Source organism: Neolamprologus brichardi, chromosome 6 (genome assembly GCF_056152115.1).
Source record: "Neolamprologus brichardi isolate AB-2024 chromosome 6, ASM5615211v1, whole genome shotgun sequence".
Classification (NCBI taxonomy): domain Eukaryota; kingdom Metazoa; phylum Chordata; class Actinopteri; order Cichliformes; family Cichlidae; genus Neolamprologus; species Neolamprologus brichardi.
The window spans coordinates 8,325,720-8,343,612 of NC_142109.1; the positions used below are offsets into that span (position 1 = coordinate 8,325,720).

The 17,893-nt window shown below is 39.2% G+C and overlaps 1 protein-coding gene across 1 annotated transcript in view; it reads right to left on the minus strand.

The window, feature by feature from the left end:
• Positions 1–17,893, minus strand: part of mad1l1 (mitotic arrest deficient 1 like 1) — a 62,679-nt gene that overhangs the window by 32,426 nt on the left and 12,360 nt on the right. Inside the window, exons 10-15 of the mRNA XM_087841598.1 lie at positions 17,273–17,359; positions 16,352–16,496; positions 12,166–12,306; positions 11,209–11,265; positions 7,730–7,821; positions 7,442–7,532 (exon numbers count right to left, since the gene is read on the minus strand). Coding sequence (XP_087697724.1) covers positions 7,442–7,532; positions 7,730–7,821; positions 11,209–11,265; positions 12,166–12,306; positions 16,352–16,496; positions 17,273–17,359 — 613 coding nt within the window. The remainder of the gene's footprint in view (positions 1–7,441; positions 7,533–7,729; positions 7,822–11,208; positions 11,266–12,165; positions 12,307–16,351; positions 16,497–17,272; positions 17,360–17,893) is intronic.

Consider the following 17,893-nt stretch of genomic DNA (forward strand, 5'->3'; position numbering starts at 1 on the left):
TCAAGACAGAGTTAGGAGAAGTAAAGTCACAGTCTCCGCTAAGAATGTTTTGACTGGTAATGGGCTTACCAGTGTAAGGCTTGGACAATCTGGTATTTTTTGATAAAATCCTATCTAAGTTACGGTTAGACACGTGAAAAGAACAAACAGCAGATTCTACGTCATTCTGAAGAGCCAGGAAGCTGCAGATAAAGGGCTCCAAGAACCACAGGTGTCCATGAGGTAACCACCGACAGTGTAGAATATAAAAGTAAATACTGTGACGCATCGCTTTTTAAAGTCCTGTTCTGAGGCCCCAAGATGAGCGTTTACACCGTCCCATCTTGGTTGCAAAATAACACAGGTTTAAGGCACTTACATGTCCTCTCTCCCCATCAGGGCCCTACATCCATGTTTTATACTGATTCAGATTCCTTGGTTCCTGTGTCATAATATATCAAGTGTGTATCATTGAGAGCACCCTCACATCTATATCTTCAGCTGGCTTTGAGCAGGTCTAAAAAAAAACCACCGGGTCTGTACACAGGCCCACAGCAGTTTTCTATGTAATATTAATATAGGAATAACTGTCAGGCAATGCCATAGGGACCCAGGCCTTAGGGATTCATGGATGAGCAAGAGGAGCTGAGGGCCATGCCTACAAAGCATGAAGGTCTGCAGAGCAGTACCATGTCACATGGAAGACCAAGTTTTACGGGCTCCTCCTTAGTATCAAACCTCCCACATGTAGACAGATCAGTAGAAATGATGCTGTCAGGAATAACTAGAATGCACAATGTCATCTTCTCTTCTGCCACATGTATAAACCAAGTCTTTGCATGACCGCTCGTGTCTTGCAGCTCTTATTTATTTTGTTACTTAAAAAACTGAACATTGATGGCTTTTCTTGAATTTCTTGGTCAAATCTATTTAAGTTATTGATAACAGGAAATGGCTATGATTCATTTATGTAGCACTTTTCTCATCTTAGTGACCACTCAAAGCACTTTAGACTATAAGAACACACTTAACCATACATTCTAACAGTCTTTTATCCTAAATACTATTTATATCAATGTCCAGTAAAGAATCCCAATCTCAACAATGTCTTTGGACTATGGGAAGAAGCTGAAGCAGTTGGATGAAACCCATCTGGGCTTAGGGAAAACAGGGAAATGCAACAGAGAACGGATCCAAGTTGAGGTTTGAACCCAGAAACAACTTTTTATGAGATGAAAGTGTAGGCAAGACTGATGTTATATGTGGGAATAATCTGGGGCCAGAACCTTTTTTTAGCACCAGGTTATTGGTGCTTATATCATATGTGACATTTAGTAGGGTTTGTAACAGCAAAGCTTAAACTGTTATAGTATATTCACGAAGAATATCAAGAAAATTAGTTGTGAAAGTCTTACAAATGTGCCAAAGGCATTTCTAAATAGATTTCCTGTCCATCTGTCAAAAATTATAAAAACATCACTGTAAGACCCTATATTGAGTTTAAATTAATAAATAAAAAGGCATTGTTAATGAAGCACCTCAACCCCCCCCCCACACACACACACACACCAAAAACAAACAAACAAACAAAAAATCAAAACAACACAATACAACTAAACATCATGTTTCTGTGGCTGTGTATTGTACAACTACACTCGCAGATGTAAGCATATGCACAACAGAGAGACTATGTTGATGCAATCTCATGCAATAGCAACAATTATTTCTGTTTAGACACTAGCATGAGAGCAAAGCATAAAGTACAACCCTTCAAATCTACCATTACGACTGCCATGATCTGCAATGTACCAATTAAAAAAAAAGAAAAAGAAAAAGAGAGAGATGAACAAATATTAGCGGACAAACAAGTGAGGGAAACTAAGGAACAGATTCATATTACAGACCACAGATCTTTTTGTTGTTGTAATTAACTAAATTAAAATTACACGGTAATAAACATAATTTTTCCCCATTAAGAATAAAGACCTGAAACCACAAAAGGGCCAACTCGAGATGAGACAGAACACACAGGGTGATAAGTCCAAAGCTTCTCTGGAAAAACATTAATGTTAAAAATAAAACTGCACTGAACACTGAAGGTTCTTGGAGATGGTTTTGTTAGAACATTTCAGAGCTACTACTGTTACTAAAATAAGGCTTTAGAAAGTCAATGAAATAATAACCAGCACATTCTTTTTAAATCTATACTGAAATATACAATAGTAAACAAGTTTACGTTTTGCCCCTCTCCATTTCCAAATCAGATGGTTATCTAAAAATCATACAGCCTCTACAGTCACTGTTATGAACGATCCAGCATGTTTGGGGGAAAAACTGGTGCACATAACGTAATCAGTTTATAATTTTGCCGTCATTAATAATGAATGCAGTTCAAAAATAAAGAGATGAAAGCATAGCAGTTCTGATTGTCCCAGTCTGTTCTCTTAAAGGTGGCTCTTTTATCAGTGAGAGAAATCATTAGTTAGCAAGACCAGCAACCACAGAAGGCTGACGTCAGCCAAATTACACAAGAACTGACCTGAATGCAGAAAAGTACTGTCAGGTTTTGATAAAGCAAATTAATTGCAAATTAATCACTGCACCCATTCCCATTTTTCCAAGCAAAATATGAAAAGAATTAAGGGTACCTGAAAACCGTCACACAGCACTGTACTTAAGCAACCTCCGCCAAAGCACAATACTTGCAAAATATGCACAAAAACAAACAAACAAAAAAAACCAAACTGCTTTTGCTAAAAGGTATAAACAACACATTTTACTTAAGTCAAAATGCATGTCAAGTACAACCAGGCTGTGATTGCACACCAGGAAGAGATATTAGCACCTGGGGATGTGTGATCCAAATGTAAACAAATGACTCAACTAACCATCGCTGAAGCATTTGCTAGTTGCACTCCATATGACAGAAACAGCAAACAGTGGGTGGAGGTTACTAATGCATTTTACATTGTTTAGTCAATGATATGATGACAGTCCAAACTGTGGAAAAGAAGGGCTTTAAACAACTAATTAAAAAGCTCATCCCAAAATGCAACATCCCAGCTAGCAATTATTTTCTAATTTAAAGTTAATTCTGTAACAATATGGTGCAGCTCCCAAAAAGTTACAAGGTTAAGCTGTGTTATGCAGTTCTGTTAAACTTTTACTTCGTTTTCAGAGAAAACATTACCTTGGCTACTTCTGTGCCTACATTTGACTGATGCTGTGTCACTGGATACAATACTGTGTCACTGCTATTGTACAATAATGCTGCTGCTCCTGGCACGTCGTGACAATAGTTCACACTTTGAAGTATGTAGTCTGTCATCAGTGACAGCAGCTCATTGGAAAAGAAGGATGGAAAATACCCTTCATTTTGTTTGCACTAATAAATGCTGCTGCCTGCAAGCTGCAATCACTGATAAAATGTTGCTCGGGACTTTTAGCTATATTCTCATAGATATCATTATTGCAAATATTCTTGAAATATTATGGTTTAATTCAGAGGCTATAACATCCACCCTCATTGCCAAGTATGTATGTGTCCCTACAGAACACAAGGTGCTCGAGTATGTTGAAAATGTGCCAAAAAATAAATAAATAAATACAATGTGATATCAGCAATTTTTCCTTTTCCCAGGCACACAAAACAAACAGATTTCCATAACATTTGTTCTCTATTGTTTAAACAATTATGTAAGTTCTGCCTGACTCTGCTCTCTGCCACCAAAGATGCTGCAGAGTGCCCTCTGGTGGACAAACTATGCAGCATCAAGTCTGTGTAGCTTCTCAGTCATCCAGGTCATGGTAATCTTAGTAGGGGGAAGAAGAAAAAAAATATCGACTCGACTTCTTTAAGTTTCTATGCAACATCAACACTCCCGACATTCGCTGAAAAGTGTTTCTCCTATCTCGTTAACTGTTTTAATTTTCATTTATCGGTCATTATAAATACCAGCATCAGCAAATGGCTAATCTTGGCCGTTATACTGAAACCGTTATTAAAACCTAAATGACATGGACTGTACTACAGTTCTTGCAAAAACTGGATTTTGAGGGCCAATTACAGCTGCGCCATTGGGTGATGATCCTGCAAATTGATGTTAACAAGTAAACAACAAGTAACTGATCAATCAAAAGTTTTTTAGCTTGTGCTCTCATAAATGCATGAAATCAATATTGTTTTTATTTTAAAAATCTGTCCCACTTTAGATTGCTGTTGAGCATTTAACCAGTACTTTCTTTTACCCTTCTGTACTTTTCTTTAAGTCCATCAATCAGCATGTCTAAAGAGAGAAAACAGAAGTGTTTTTAAGTGTTACACTTTAACTTTAGGTTTAATGAAAATGGGCTGGATGTATGTGTCATTTAAAGTCTCTGCTGTGTCCAGAGAGGACAGAGTTTGATTCTATTTGCCTGTGCAATAGGTGTTCAACTGCAAACAATAAGCCTACTTTGTGATAAATTGACATCTATCGTTATCAGCACTGATACTGACCAATATTTATCAACTCTCATCGATGCTTCTGTATTTTTGGTGTAATATAAAGCTTTAACTGGATGCAACACTCCATCACGCTCCCTGATGTTTGAATGCAAGTCTTCCAGTTTGTGCAAGTTAGGGCTGGGTATCGTCACTGATTTCTAGAATCGATTCAATTCCGATTCACAGGGTCCCGAATCGATTCGATCCACGATTCGATTTAATTCGATTCGATTCGATTTAATTCAATTCGATTCACTTTGATTTGAATCTGGGAAATTTTGACAGTCAGAAATATTATAATTCAGATCAGTACATTTACATATTTTTGTATCTATAAAAAGGAAGCTGACACACCAAGACTTTATCAAAGGTGTGAGCATCACAGCAGAGGCCTTTGTGTCAAAGTAGCTGAGGATAAAACACAGAAAAACATGAAGGCGATTTTCCTGTTCTGGGATTTTATAAAATTTTCTGCAGTAGATCAAAAACGAAAGAAAACCATTAATCAACACATGAACATTACCTCTGAAGTTACAGCGGTTTTATTAGAGACAAGGCTGAGCGTTTTGCATTTTGCATAATTTTAAAAAATTTAAATTTGTTCGGTATTGAACGGCAGAAATTAGGTTTTATTTTTGGAAGTATATAAAATGAAAAAAAAAAAAAAGTCGGCCGACAGCGCTGTAAACAACGGTAGACTTGTGCGTAACAAGCAAGCGAATAATGCAGAAAACAGTACAGAGAGAGAGAGGGAGAGAGAGAGCGCGAGAGAGCGAGCATGCGAGAGAGAGCTGTGCATCGTGGTCGAAGCAAAACAATAAAAGTCAGAGTGAATTCATCACGTTGTTTATGTGAAGCCTAGTTTGGATCTTCTTTTGCTGCTGGTTCGGTCAATATTGTTTGGAGAGACATCAAACTAACAGCTTTAGAATCAGCGCATAAAGGGCGTGAACACAAAGCGCGGACCGCCGACAGATCAGAATCAGCGCGCTGTCGGCTTTCAGCTCCGACTGTGAGAAAGGCAACATCTCACTGATTCTGATCCGCGGTTGGGCTGTGTGTTTAAGTCTTTGTGCAGAATCCATGTTCCTGCTCTCATTTACTGTCTTAGCTGTTTGGTGGTTGTTGAAATTTTGTGAGATTTCACCAGAGATTCTGGCATTTCGGGCAAAATAAATTTATATTAAAAAATCGATTCAGGATTTTAATGAATCGATTTTACGTTATCCAAGCCAGAATCGATTTTAATCGATAAATCGATTATAAAAACCCACCCCTAGTGCAAGTCCTCTGTCGCTAGGGCCTCTTGTCTGATCTGTGTGCAGCTTGGAGTGTTTGCCTAGCAACACTGACTTCACAGTCAAAAACACCCTCTAGTCTGAGCCCAACTGCCAACCACACAACACTGTGTCAAACACCTGATTTTCTTTCCCATTTATTTACCTCTAGAAGAACATTTTTTTTGTTTTTTCTTCTCCAGTTTGCATCACGTTTCTAAATTTAATAAGTAACTATGTTAAATGACTCTGATCTCAATCCTGACTGAAATAACCCAGTATCATTTAATTTTGATTATCAAAATAAAGAAAAAAAATGCATGTTTAAAAAAATAAGTACATAAATATGGTAGAGAGACCCTACAATGATACACAGAAAACCCCAACATTCAAACAACCTCCTATGAGCAAGCACTTGGTGACAGTGAGAAGGATAGTGACTATAATGACTCCGTCGATAGCACTTCTAAAACCAGAATCTCTTTGTATGGCGTTTTTAGAAGGATTATATCTGCTCATACACTGTCATGTGATTCCTAGTTTAAAAAGTTGTTGCTTAGTTTTAAAATTACATTCATTCACTTCTACTGATCTATTCAGAGTTAATTTTAGGTGTTCAATGATCACTACGCTGGTTTCAAGATTTTAAAGGTACAACCACTAGTTTTATAGCTAAATTGCTCAAAAGCAATCTCACTGCACTGGTCATCCAAGTGATCGACACCTGTGTATTTCAGCACGATTTAAATATAAAGGAACTAATAATGGGACTGGCTACGAAAATCTTATATGGAAGTTGATATAATACTAATAAAAAAATGCAATGTCAGTTTATTTGAGCAATCAATTCTGTTAACTCATCCTTATTCAGCTATTCACTTCTTCTTTCAAATAGTTCTCCATTCAGTCACTCATCTCCTCAGTCAGTCTGATGTAGAGGTCTCTTGGTGTGCATTAGACCATGAAAGAGTCATAAAAATTAGCTCCTAAGAACTGACCTGATCCATTGACTGTGTAACCTTGAAACCCACCCACCCACCCACCCACGTCAATTGCCTTAAAGGTGGTGGTCATGCTTGAAAAAACATGGATTTCATTCAACCCACTGCTAAATGGAACCAACACGCTTGCCCACACACGTTTCATTAAAGTGCCCTGTTGGCTTAGTTTGGCACAGTATGAGTCAGGGGAGTTAGAGAAGCTGACTGAGATGAAACGCACGCATGCACGCACACACACACGCACACACACACACAATTTTAAAAGAAAAAACAGGAAAAGAGTTAAATAACTTTGGAAGATGAAAGCAGCTGGATTAGATGCACACAGTCAAATGTGTGTGTGTGTCTGTGTTTATGTTTCACAAATGTTGTCTACCAATTTAATTTTAGCCAGTGTCATTCGCAGCTAACACTAGGGAGGTCCACAAAATGCTCTGTGTATTGTAATCCTTTCCACCAACAAAGGAAGGACTTCAAATCAGCCACAGGTTGTGCGATTTTTCCATTGGATGCTGCTCAAGTCACACCTGGGTCCAATTATGTTTGAAAAACTGTCAGATATGTGAAACGTTTGTGTGAATCAATCTGTAGTGTCATGCGGGCTCGTCTGCTGCCCTTGGGGTTATTAAATTGGTTCCTTTGTGCCAGACGAGTAAATCCATCACAGAAAACAGTTGGAGGGAACTTTAAGCGACTACCTGTAGGTTGTGTCTCTCCAGTCTCATCTCCAGAATGTTATTCTGCTCCTCCAAACGTTGCCGCTCTCTCTCTAAATCTTCAATTTTCTGTCTGAGAAAAAAAAATGCATGCACATACACTGTTTAATAACGCCTAACATGCAAAGATGTGACCATGTATGTCACTGAGTGAACAGGTTAATGTTAGGCGCATAGCTCTGCTCAGGCATGCATGTGAGGCATTAGTGATTTAATCCTTTATATGTCTAGTCATGAATTTTTCATTGCAACAAGTTGAGGTCAACCCACCTGAGAATGGTGACCTCTTCTTTGGTCAGTAAAGAGTTGCTGTCAGTAGCAGAGGCCTGCTGCTTCTTTAAAGACTCCAGCTCCAGCTCCGCCTGGGACACAAAGAAAATGATCCTGGTGTACTATCATCAGACCACCTTTGGCCGTGTGCCTGGCAGAAACCTTCTGCCTGCAGATAAATCCTGAAGACTGTATTACAGTGGGCTGCTATCTTTTTGACACAGACATCAAGACAAACAGATATATCCTTTACACACCATTAACCCACTAACTTATTTTCTGTTTCACAACGTCCTGATCTTTTTACCTCTTACTCGTTTCTATTCCATCTGTCTCGTAGTTGTTTTTTTCCCCTCTGATCTTGCTCTCGTCTGTAAAATTATCCCTCATTTCCATTTGCACACCAATTTTCCTCCTTTTCTGACAGCATCTGCCCGTCTCTCGGTGCATCCCCACTCCCAGTCTTCCCAAGACAGATAAGTAATTACTGCTATACCAGACAGGTAGATTTCACGCGTCAATACTCATTGCTATGGCTATGTTGATGTCACCTCGGCAACAAGGAGCCAAGAAAAGAAGGAAGATCATAGAATGAGTAAAGAGTCGTAAGGTGCGTTTCAAGGTTTCAGGTCACACCTGCCAACTCGCTACGTTATCCGGGACTATATTTAAAAGCAGAATACTTCTGTCTGTAAGAGTTTTCTGTCACTTCTAAAATCTTCAATTGAGAAAAATGTACATGCCAAGATTGACAGATAAACCTGTTAAATGTACTGACACACTCAGGACTGAAAAAAGAACATGAGCTAAAGTTTACATCTGTTTTCATTTTTTTATACTGCCATTAAAAGATTACTATGTATAGATAGATGCATAGATTCTTTTGCATTCATATTTCATTTTCTTCTTATATTTAGCTGGTTGGGTGGTTATATTCATCAATTTTCTACCACTTACATGAATCTGAGCTGTTTGAACAAGAGTCTAAACAAAGATAACAGGATTTCTCTCTCTCCCCAGCCATCTCCTCCAGCTCTTCCAGGGGCACAGTGAGGCAAGCCAGACATAAGACATTATCTCTCCAGTGTGCCCCCGGGTGTCCTCCTGGTAGGACATGCCTGAAACACCTCACCTAAGAAGTATCCAGGAGGAGTCCTAGTGAGGATGTATAGACAGACTATTGTGAGCCTCTACTCAATGACTGAGCCCCTGACCTCATCTTTAAGTGGGATCCCAGAAAACCTTTGGATGAAGCTCATTTCCACTTGTACAGTGGCTTGCAAAAGTATTCGGCCCCCTTGAACTTTTCCACATTTTGTCACATTACAGCCACAAACATGAATCAATTTTATTGGAATTCCACGTGAAAGACCAACACAAAGTGGTGTACACGTGAGAAGTGGAACAAAAATCATACATGATTCCAAACATTTTTTACAAATAAATAACTGCAAAGTGGGGTGTGCGTAATTATTCAGCCCCCTTTGGTCTGAGTGCAGTCAGTTGCTCATAGACATTGCCTGATAAGTGCTAATGACTAAATAGAGTACACCTGTGTGTAATCTAATGTCAGTACAGAGATTGTCTAAGAGACTATTGGGCGCAACAACACCATGAAGTCCAAAGAACACACCAGACAGGTCAGGGATAAAGTTATTGAGAAATTTAAAGCAGGCTTAGGCTACAAAAAGATTTCCCAAGCCTTGAACATCCCAAGGAGCACTGTTCAAGCGATCATTCAGAAATGGAAGGAGTATGGCACAACTATAAACCTACCAAGACAAGGCCGTCCACCTAAACTCACAGGCTGAACAAGGAGAGCGCTGATCAGAAATGCAACCAAGAGGCCCATGGTGACTCTGGACGAGCTGCAGAGATCTACAGCTCAGGTGGGGGAATCTGTCCATAGGACAACTATTAGTCGTGCACTGCACAAAGTTGGCCTTTATGGAAGAGTGGCAAGAAGAAAACCATTGTTAACAGAAAACCATAAGAAGTCCCGTTTGCAGTTTGCCACAAGCCATGTGGGGGACACAGCAAACATGTGGAAAAAGGTGCTCTGGTCAGATGAGACCAAAATGGAACTTTTTGGCCAAAATGCAAAACGCTATGTGTGGCAGAAAACTAACACTGCACATTACTCTGAACACACCATCCCCACTGTCAAATGTGGTGGTGGCAGCATCATGCTCTGGGGGGGCTTCTCTTCAGCAGGGACAGGGAAGCTGGTCAGAGTTGATGGGAAGATGGATGGAGCCAAATACAGGGCAATCTTGGAAGAAAACTTGTTGGAGTTTGGCAAAAGACTGGGGCGGAGGTTCACCTTCCAGCAGGACAACGACCCTAAACATAAAGCCAGGGTAACAATGGAATGGTTTAAAACAAAACATATCCATGTGTTAGAATGGCCCAGTCAAAGTCCAGATCTAAACCCAATCGAGAATCTGTGGCAAGATCTGAAAACTGCTGTTCACAAACGCTGTCCATCTAATCTGACTGAGCTGGAGCTGTTTAGCAAAGAAGAATGGGCAAGAATTTCAGTCTCTAGATGTGCAAAGCTGGTAGAGACATACCCTAAAAGACTGGCTGCTGTAATTGCAGCAAAAGGTGGTTCTACAAAGTATTGACTCAGGGGGCTGAATAATTACACACACACCCCTTTTCAGTTATTTATTTGTAAAAAATGTTTGGAATCATGTAGGATTTTTGTTCCACTTCTCACGTGTACACCACTTTGCATTGATCTTTCACGTGGAATTCCAATAAAATTGATTCTTGTTTGTGGCTGTAATGTGACAAAATATGGAAAAGTTCAAGGGGGCCGAATACTTTTGCAAGCCACTGTATATGAGATTTTATTCTTTCAGTCACTGCCCAAATCTTGAGGTATTCAGTGACGGCAGAAAGGTAAATCAACCAGTAAATCGATGGCTACACACTGACGCTCAGCTGTCTCTTCACTGCAACAGACTGGAACAGAGTCACAAAGTCCTTTAATTAATTAAATGGAGTTATATATGCATGCTGTGTAGGTAACTTCAACAGATTGTAAGTAAAGATGCATGATTCCCACCTCCTGCTACTGAAGTCTGCCTTCCCTCTTGTTCTAATTATATCAATTATTAACCTGGAGCCTCCAGAACAGTGGGCACATGATACTGGTGGCCACCCAAAGGTGCACACACATGCTACTTTCCTTTAATTTCACATAGTCTACATTCATACAATCATAGATGCTGGTTATACTCTTATCATCCTTTTGTAACTGCTATATGTGAAATTAGCTAGCTACAGCTCAAACGCTTTTTGCAAAAATAGACTGATTGTGCTTTTGGATCTATGTCTCCAAACTGGTTGATACTGCTTATACTTTGGCTACTAATTACTTGACTGGTGAAAAATGCCTGTGCCTTTTATAGAAACGGCATGTTGCAACAACAACAACAAAAAAAAAAAAAAAAAAAAAAAGGTGCACTTACTGTTTGTAGCTGCAGTTTTAGTGTCCCTGTCTCCTCCTGCGCTTTGGTCAGCTGAGCCTGAATTAACAGGACAAAAGAAATATAATGTAGAAGCAAAAAGAAAAATGACCCTAGCCTACTGATATGGAGTAATAGCCCTCCAAAAAACAAAGGAAAGAAGCCAGTTAGTACTTCAAAATAACATCCCTGTTGAGAAATGAGTTGTTATCAACCAAAATACTAGGTCTTTCATGGGTTATGATTTGTATGATGATTTGTAATATATTGTATTGTAGTGTCCTAAGGCAGTGTGTTGTGGATCTTGTAGGATCGCAATAGCAAAGCTTTGTGTCATAATGCAGATTTTGTGTTTGTTCCATTTTCTTACAGTTCAAGCTGCATTTTATTAACCTTCATGTTAGATTAGCCAAGCTGTGACACTACGAGTGCAGGGGGTGCTAGGTTAGTGCCGATTCCTGTTTCAGCACAGCAACTGCCAAATTCACAGTGATTGTTGGCTGATTATTAAAATAAAAAGTTCATAGAGAAATTCAAGGTATTTCGCCCATCTCTTTCAAAAGTGAGTCACAGTGTAAACAGCATAATGCAGTAACTTTAAAAGGGCAAAACTGGAGAGACTCAAACTGGGGTTCTGCACTTAAACATGGCAATTCTGTCAAACTGAGGGAATTAAAAGAAAATCTCTGCAACGTAAGTCCAGTATTATCCATTTTCACTGTAGATGTGTTTCAGTCTGTCCGCTAAACAAGAGTATTGAGGATGTAAACAACAAGCAGCTGAAGCTAAGTAGCATGCAATTACTGTGCCCTCAGCTACGAGCCATGTGTCAAACAGCTACATGCATAATAATCTGGTCGGCAGCTTAGTGGAAGTCAGTACTTTCAAATTCAACTTTGAAAAACAAAACAAAGAGCAGAAGACAAAAAAAAGTATATTTATGCACGCCTGCAGACACACCTCCATCTCTGCATTATGGCTCTGTGTCTTCTGCAGTATGTCCTCGGCCTCCCTGAGTCGTTTGCTCAGTTGAGGAGAGTACTCAGTAGGCGCCAGCTCGCTGTCATAGGACTCTAATATGGCACGCATTCCATCCCGCTCCTGCAACATAAAACGTAACACATTAACAGCACTATAACACGGTAAATCTGCTGATTAATAAACAAATTTCACCGTATCCAATAAAGTAAAAGAAAAAGTTGTGGGAATTGTAACATTTTGTGGCATCACATAGTAAATGTCTATCTGTATCTGCATGAAAAAACAAAATAAGAAAGCATCTTTCTTACTTTTTTTTTCTCTAATTGTTACTATGTTTCTTTTTGTTTGCTGTTCAGGTGACCATCAAACGCATGTATAAGTCAGTAACACAGTATGAGGCAGCTACAGCTTTCTTATCCAAGCTGTGATAAGAGAAGCTTAGGGTTGTGCCCATGCTCATCTGTATTTCTAAAACTGAATCATAATCATAATCAAATCAAAGAAAAATGCCTTTGTAGACAAAGAATACCTGAATAAATAAAGAGCACGTGTTGCCTATATTATGCTTCCTCATCATCTCATCTTTAATGTGCTGAATAGTAAAAGTTGTGTCCTCTGTACAAATGGAGTCAGAGGCATACCTGCTTCTCTTCAACAGGAAAAATATTTCTTTTAAAGCATCAACAGGACTGACATACAGTTTCCAAATAGCTATCAAAGTTTTCGGTCTGTGTGCTTCATTTTATATTTCACATGCTGTCACAGGGATCTCGTCGAGTCCCAAAAAAAAAATCCATATAAAAAGAGATTTTTACATTTATTGCTCATATAAGAAATTAAAGTCAGAAGCAAAGAGAAAATAAACTGCATGGCCTGTTGTGGTGTGTGAATGGAACCTAATAAATGCACGATCATTGTATAGAGGATCAAAAAGGCAATAATAATAGGATTAGATATAAATGAAATCACTCAAAAACAGGTATTAAATGTTCAGAACTATAACAGTATAATATATAGATACAATAATATAATATATAATATAAATTATAAAAGACTATTGACTGTCCCATAGTTTAGAGAAGAAAAAAAGGTTAACGTTGTTAATTTATAGTAATTTAATACAGAAGCTAATCTAAATAACACTTCATAATAATTGATAATCATCGTCTACATTTTTGTGAGACCTGTAACCACTCTAGTCAAGAATACTTGTGAGAGAAAGGAAAGGCACAACGCTCTGAGGTCAGCTGTCAGTTCACTTTGCTATCTTAGAAGTGAACTGTCAGTCAGCACTGTTCATATGATGCAACTCCTCCCCTCCTGACTCTGTCAGTGTACACTGTGCACTATAAAGCAAAGCAGGTGGCATTTTATGATAATCAAGTTAAGAACCAAACATTACGTAGCAAAATTTCTGTGAGAAGTCACTAATGGCTGACTCTGTGAATCATTAGGTGCAAATACATGAAATCTGTTCTAGACTGGCCACTGCAGCAGAAATTACATATTAAAAGGCAGAGACAGAATCCTGAACCCTGTGACCTTTGTGTGGGCCACTTCATACCAGGAACATCCCATAAGACCAGCCATTATGGAGATGCTTTGACCCAGTCACACTGACTTTACACTTGTGTAATACATTTCATCACTTGAAAGCTGCTAATGTAACAAGGTAATAAATGTCACAAGTTTTAAAGTACACTGTGTAATGTAATCAAACTGTTTACCAGAAGGAAAGTGGGATTTTTTTTAGCCAAAGATTAGCTGGCATAATGCTAGCTTATAACCAGCTGTTGATTAGCTGACTTGTTGTCAGCTGTCCAGAGACAAGAGGGTCACATGTCAAATCTGCTGACAATTAGCACTGTGAAAATATCGAGAATAAATGAGTGTGTTTATGGATGTGACTGACTCCAGTCCAGTTGAGAGGAAGAGAATGAGGTGGAAGAAAAATGTTTCTCAGCTTCCAGATGGTGGCTGAAGCAACTACAAATAAGAGTGAAGGAAACCGTTGATTGGCATATGACCTGCTACGTAACACATTAGAGGGTCACCTAGGGAACCAGCTTCAAAGCGACGTGCTTCTAGTGTGGACGCATCTTAACCCTCGCCCGTGACCATAACTCTAACCCCAAATTTTGCCCAAATCCCAACAGTGGGCAGCAATAATCCTTGTACAATAGCATACTGGTTACTACTTGCAAACAAACCATGGCAAAACTAACCAGTCAGATCAAAATCAAGATAGTCTGCTAAGAAATGAGTCCATCAAATGCATTTTCAAACATTACAGCAGTTTCGTTTGCTAAGCATCGACACACAACCATTGACTTCATACATCCTACAAGATTCTCTTTAGAGGAGAAAAGAAGATAAATAGGCAGACAGAATGAACAGAAGTAAATACAAAAAAGGCACACATGAGTACGTTTAGAGGTCAGTGTGCATGTGTTCACTCCCAGTACTAACCAGCAGGCCCTTTGGCTGTTTACTCTCCATTAATGTGCCAAGAAATTCACTCAATCTTAATCAAAAATCTGTCACCTCTTCTCTGATAAAAACTCTCAATTTAAAAACACACAAACAAACAGGAAATGGGTGGACAGAATGATAAAACTATCATTACTGTTTTCATCATCTTTTTTTTTTTTTTTGGAAATTGCTTTTGTGTCAACTGTTTTATCCAGTGCGTGAAGCTCTGGCCATGCCTCTAATGGGTCACGGAGTCTGTCCCACAAAAGTATGTGAAGGTAAAAGAAGTAACCAGACCAACGGTGGCTTAAAGGAGATGCAGCCTTGTGGCAAAGACAAAATGTTGCATTTCATAGGAAAGAGTAGAAGAACCTCAAGGGTTTGTGGGGCAATTAGTTAATTAACTAGTTCTCTTCTCTTCTCCAAAGAATTCTTTAAAGGTCAAACATTTACTTGATGAACTGGTTAGCTTATCAATATACAAACTACGTGATCTGATTACTCTTTTTTTTTCCTTTATAAAAACTTAAAAACAACTGCTCAGATATTCTTCATATTCCTCAGATAGCTTGTATTCTTCCCTGAATCCACACTCAATGAGCTATTATTTTTCATTTTAAAAGTATTGAATACATAAATGAAAGACCATTCACATTGTTTTTGCAATGCAGACTTCAGGCTATATGACACATACCCTAATTTAAGATGAGCAAAAAGATCCTTTCAATTTTCAGTAAAGTTCAAAAACTAAAAACCACAACACATTTGAGCAAAAAAGGCATTTTCAGTTGTTTGTCATTAAAGTATATAAAATGCCTTAAACCTTAAAATTAAGCTTAAAAAAAGGAGAAAGAAAGAAGGAAACTGAGTAACATCAGTGGTTGCTGGCTACATTACAAGCCATAAAAATAAGCTGTATTGGCTAATTCGCTACCATACTTAATCCATTATCACAGCTCAGTTTTCCTAAAATTAGTTTTTAAAAAACATAATAAAGAAAAAATTATGAATAAAAATAAACTTGGGCAGTTGGAGATATGGTTGGAGTCATGGTCATTAATATACTTCACTACAATCATTAAGGTAATTCGAGTGTTCGGCATATTTGCATTGTTGAAAACAAATTGTTCTGCGACTGCGCCTGAATAAATAAACAGCTCAAACAGTTCACGTTTAAAAGCTCAGCACTTAACACCAACTATAATGGATTTTTTTTTCTAAATAGGCTGTGACTGGATGGGAAATAACAATTACTTATTTCACTTTTGTGAAAACTTGATGCAAAAATATTCTTTCACTGAACTATAATGTTAGCACCCGTTTGATCCTGCCTAGTTATGGTGGTGGTGTGTGCATGTGTGTGATTTGTGTGGTGAGAGACTGAGCATAATAACCTCGTGAATTACACACATCAAGAAATCAATATTACAGGGAGGTCTTCTCAAGAACTGCAGAGCAAGGGGGGGGGGCAAGACAGACAGATGGAGGAGTCATGTGACACCCGGTGGCCAATTAGCAGGACAGAGGCGTAAAGGCAAGATTAAGAATTCAATGCTGGCCTTGCAAGTCTACCTGACTACTGTGTTCACTGAGTGTTTAGAGTCAAATTACCACATTGGGTGATGTTTGAAAGGTCATGTTTGAAGGCATGAATACTTCTGTGTTTGAGAGTGCGTGGCTGATTGCCAGCTACCTTGGTTAACAGCAGCACCCGCTTCTGCAGTCGACGGACAAGAGCGTCCTGTGCCTCTCTCTTCTTTTGCTCCTCCAGAGTCTTGCTGTGCTGCTGGGTCAGCTCTGCACGAAGCTCAGACTGTGAACGCTCCACACTCCTCACACTGACAGAGCAGAATAAATGAATTGGTGGGAAGCAATTTTTATGTCTGCGCGTGCGTACGTATGTGTGTGTTTGTTAATAACAGGGGAGAGAGAGGAGAGAGAAAGAAGGACAGAGGTTGATTAGTGCAGAACAGTCTGACAATTTGAGAAAGGCAATTTATAGTCAATTTATAATAAGACTCACAGACGACTTACCTGACTGACACCAAAAAAATCCCAGACAAGGGTCCAGAAATTATTTTCAGCAGAGATTTGTGCCAGGTCTGATCAATAGGACAATAATTATGCCGAAGGGCAATAATTACACCGCAAGCTCCCATCACCATCCCCTCCCACACCCACGACTCTCCCATTCTGCTGTTTCTAATACTTCATAATGAGCCCAATACGCTCAGCAGAAGAGGAATGCTTGTTAGCTAATGAAAGCTTTCTTAGCTGGACTGAGTTGCAGCACGAATATACCAGAGCACGCGTGTGCGGCCCTCCCTATAGACATCACCTCTGTCTAAACAGGACAAGTTTAATTAGTGAATTTCCTCTCTCGCACTCACAATCTCTCACACGTACACACACTCACACACCAGTGGTTGCTGTCAGGAGTGCTATCAGAATCAGGACCAGTTTAATTAACTTTGTGACAATTAAGGACTTCTCAGAGATATGCTCTAATAGATACATGAGGGGAAGAGAGGCATGCAAGCAGACAGAATGAGAGAAATGGGTCTGAAGGGAGAGAAAGGGATTTTGTGTGCGAGCGAGTGCGTGTGTGTATTACCGGCTGTTGAGTGTGTAGTTCTGCTCTTTCAGAGCAATTTCTCTCTGCTGGATCTGAATCACCTCCCTGGACAGATCCTCGGGTTTCCTACAGACAAGACACAGCACAGAACAGTTAGCATACAGATGTGTACACACACTTACTCCCGCAATGAAAAATTGATACGACTGAGAAAGCAGAAAGGACAGAATAGATGAACACGACGGCATTTCCACAGTCTTTTGTTTGCCGGTCAGTGGGGAGCTCAGAAATAAAATGACATGAGGAGCAGGGGGGGAGATGAGAGGAGGACAGTGGGATAAATACTGGTCACTGCTCTACAAAACAAACTCACTCGGTGGAAGAGACTGACGGGTTACAAAACAGACGGTGGAAAGGCAGCAATGCATGTGGCACATGTGTTTAAAAGCCAACATCTCACCTCTTGTGAAATGGGCTTAAGATTGGGCAATTTAGCTCCACAGCACTTTTAGTGCAAAACTAGAGACTTTAAGAGGATGTAGCTTACTCTTCAGAGCAACTGAAGATTACCAATTCAACCAACAAACCTGGAAATATCAACAGATGGAGGCTAGTTGCTTTTCCTCGATAAAATCAATCTGCTTTACATGTTTCACATAC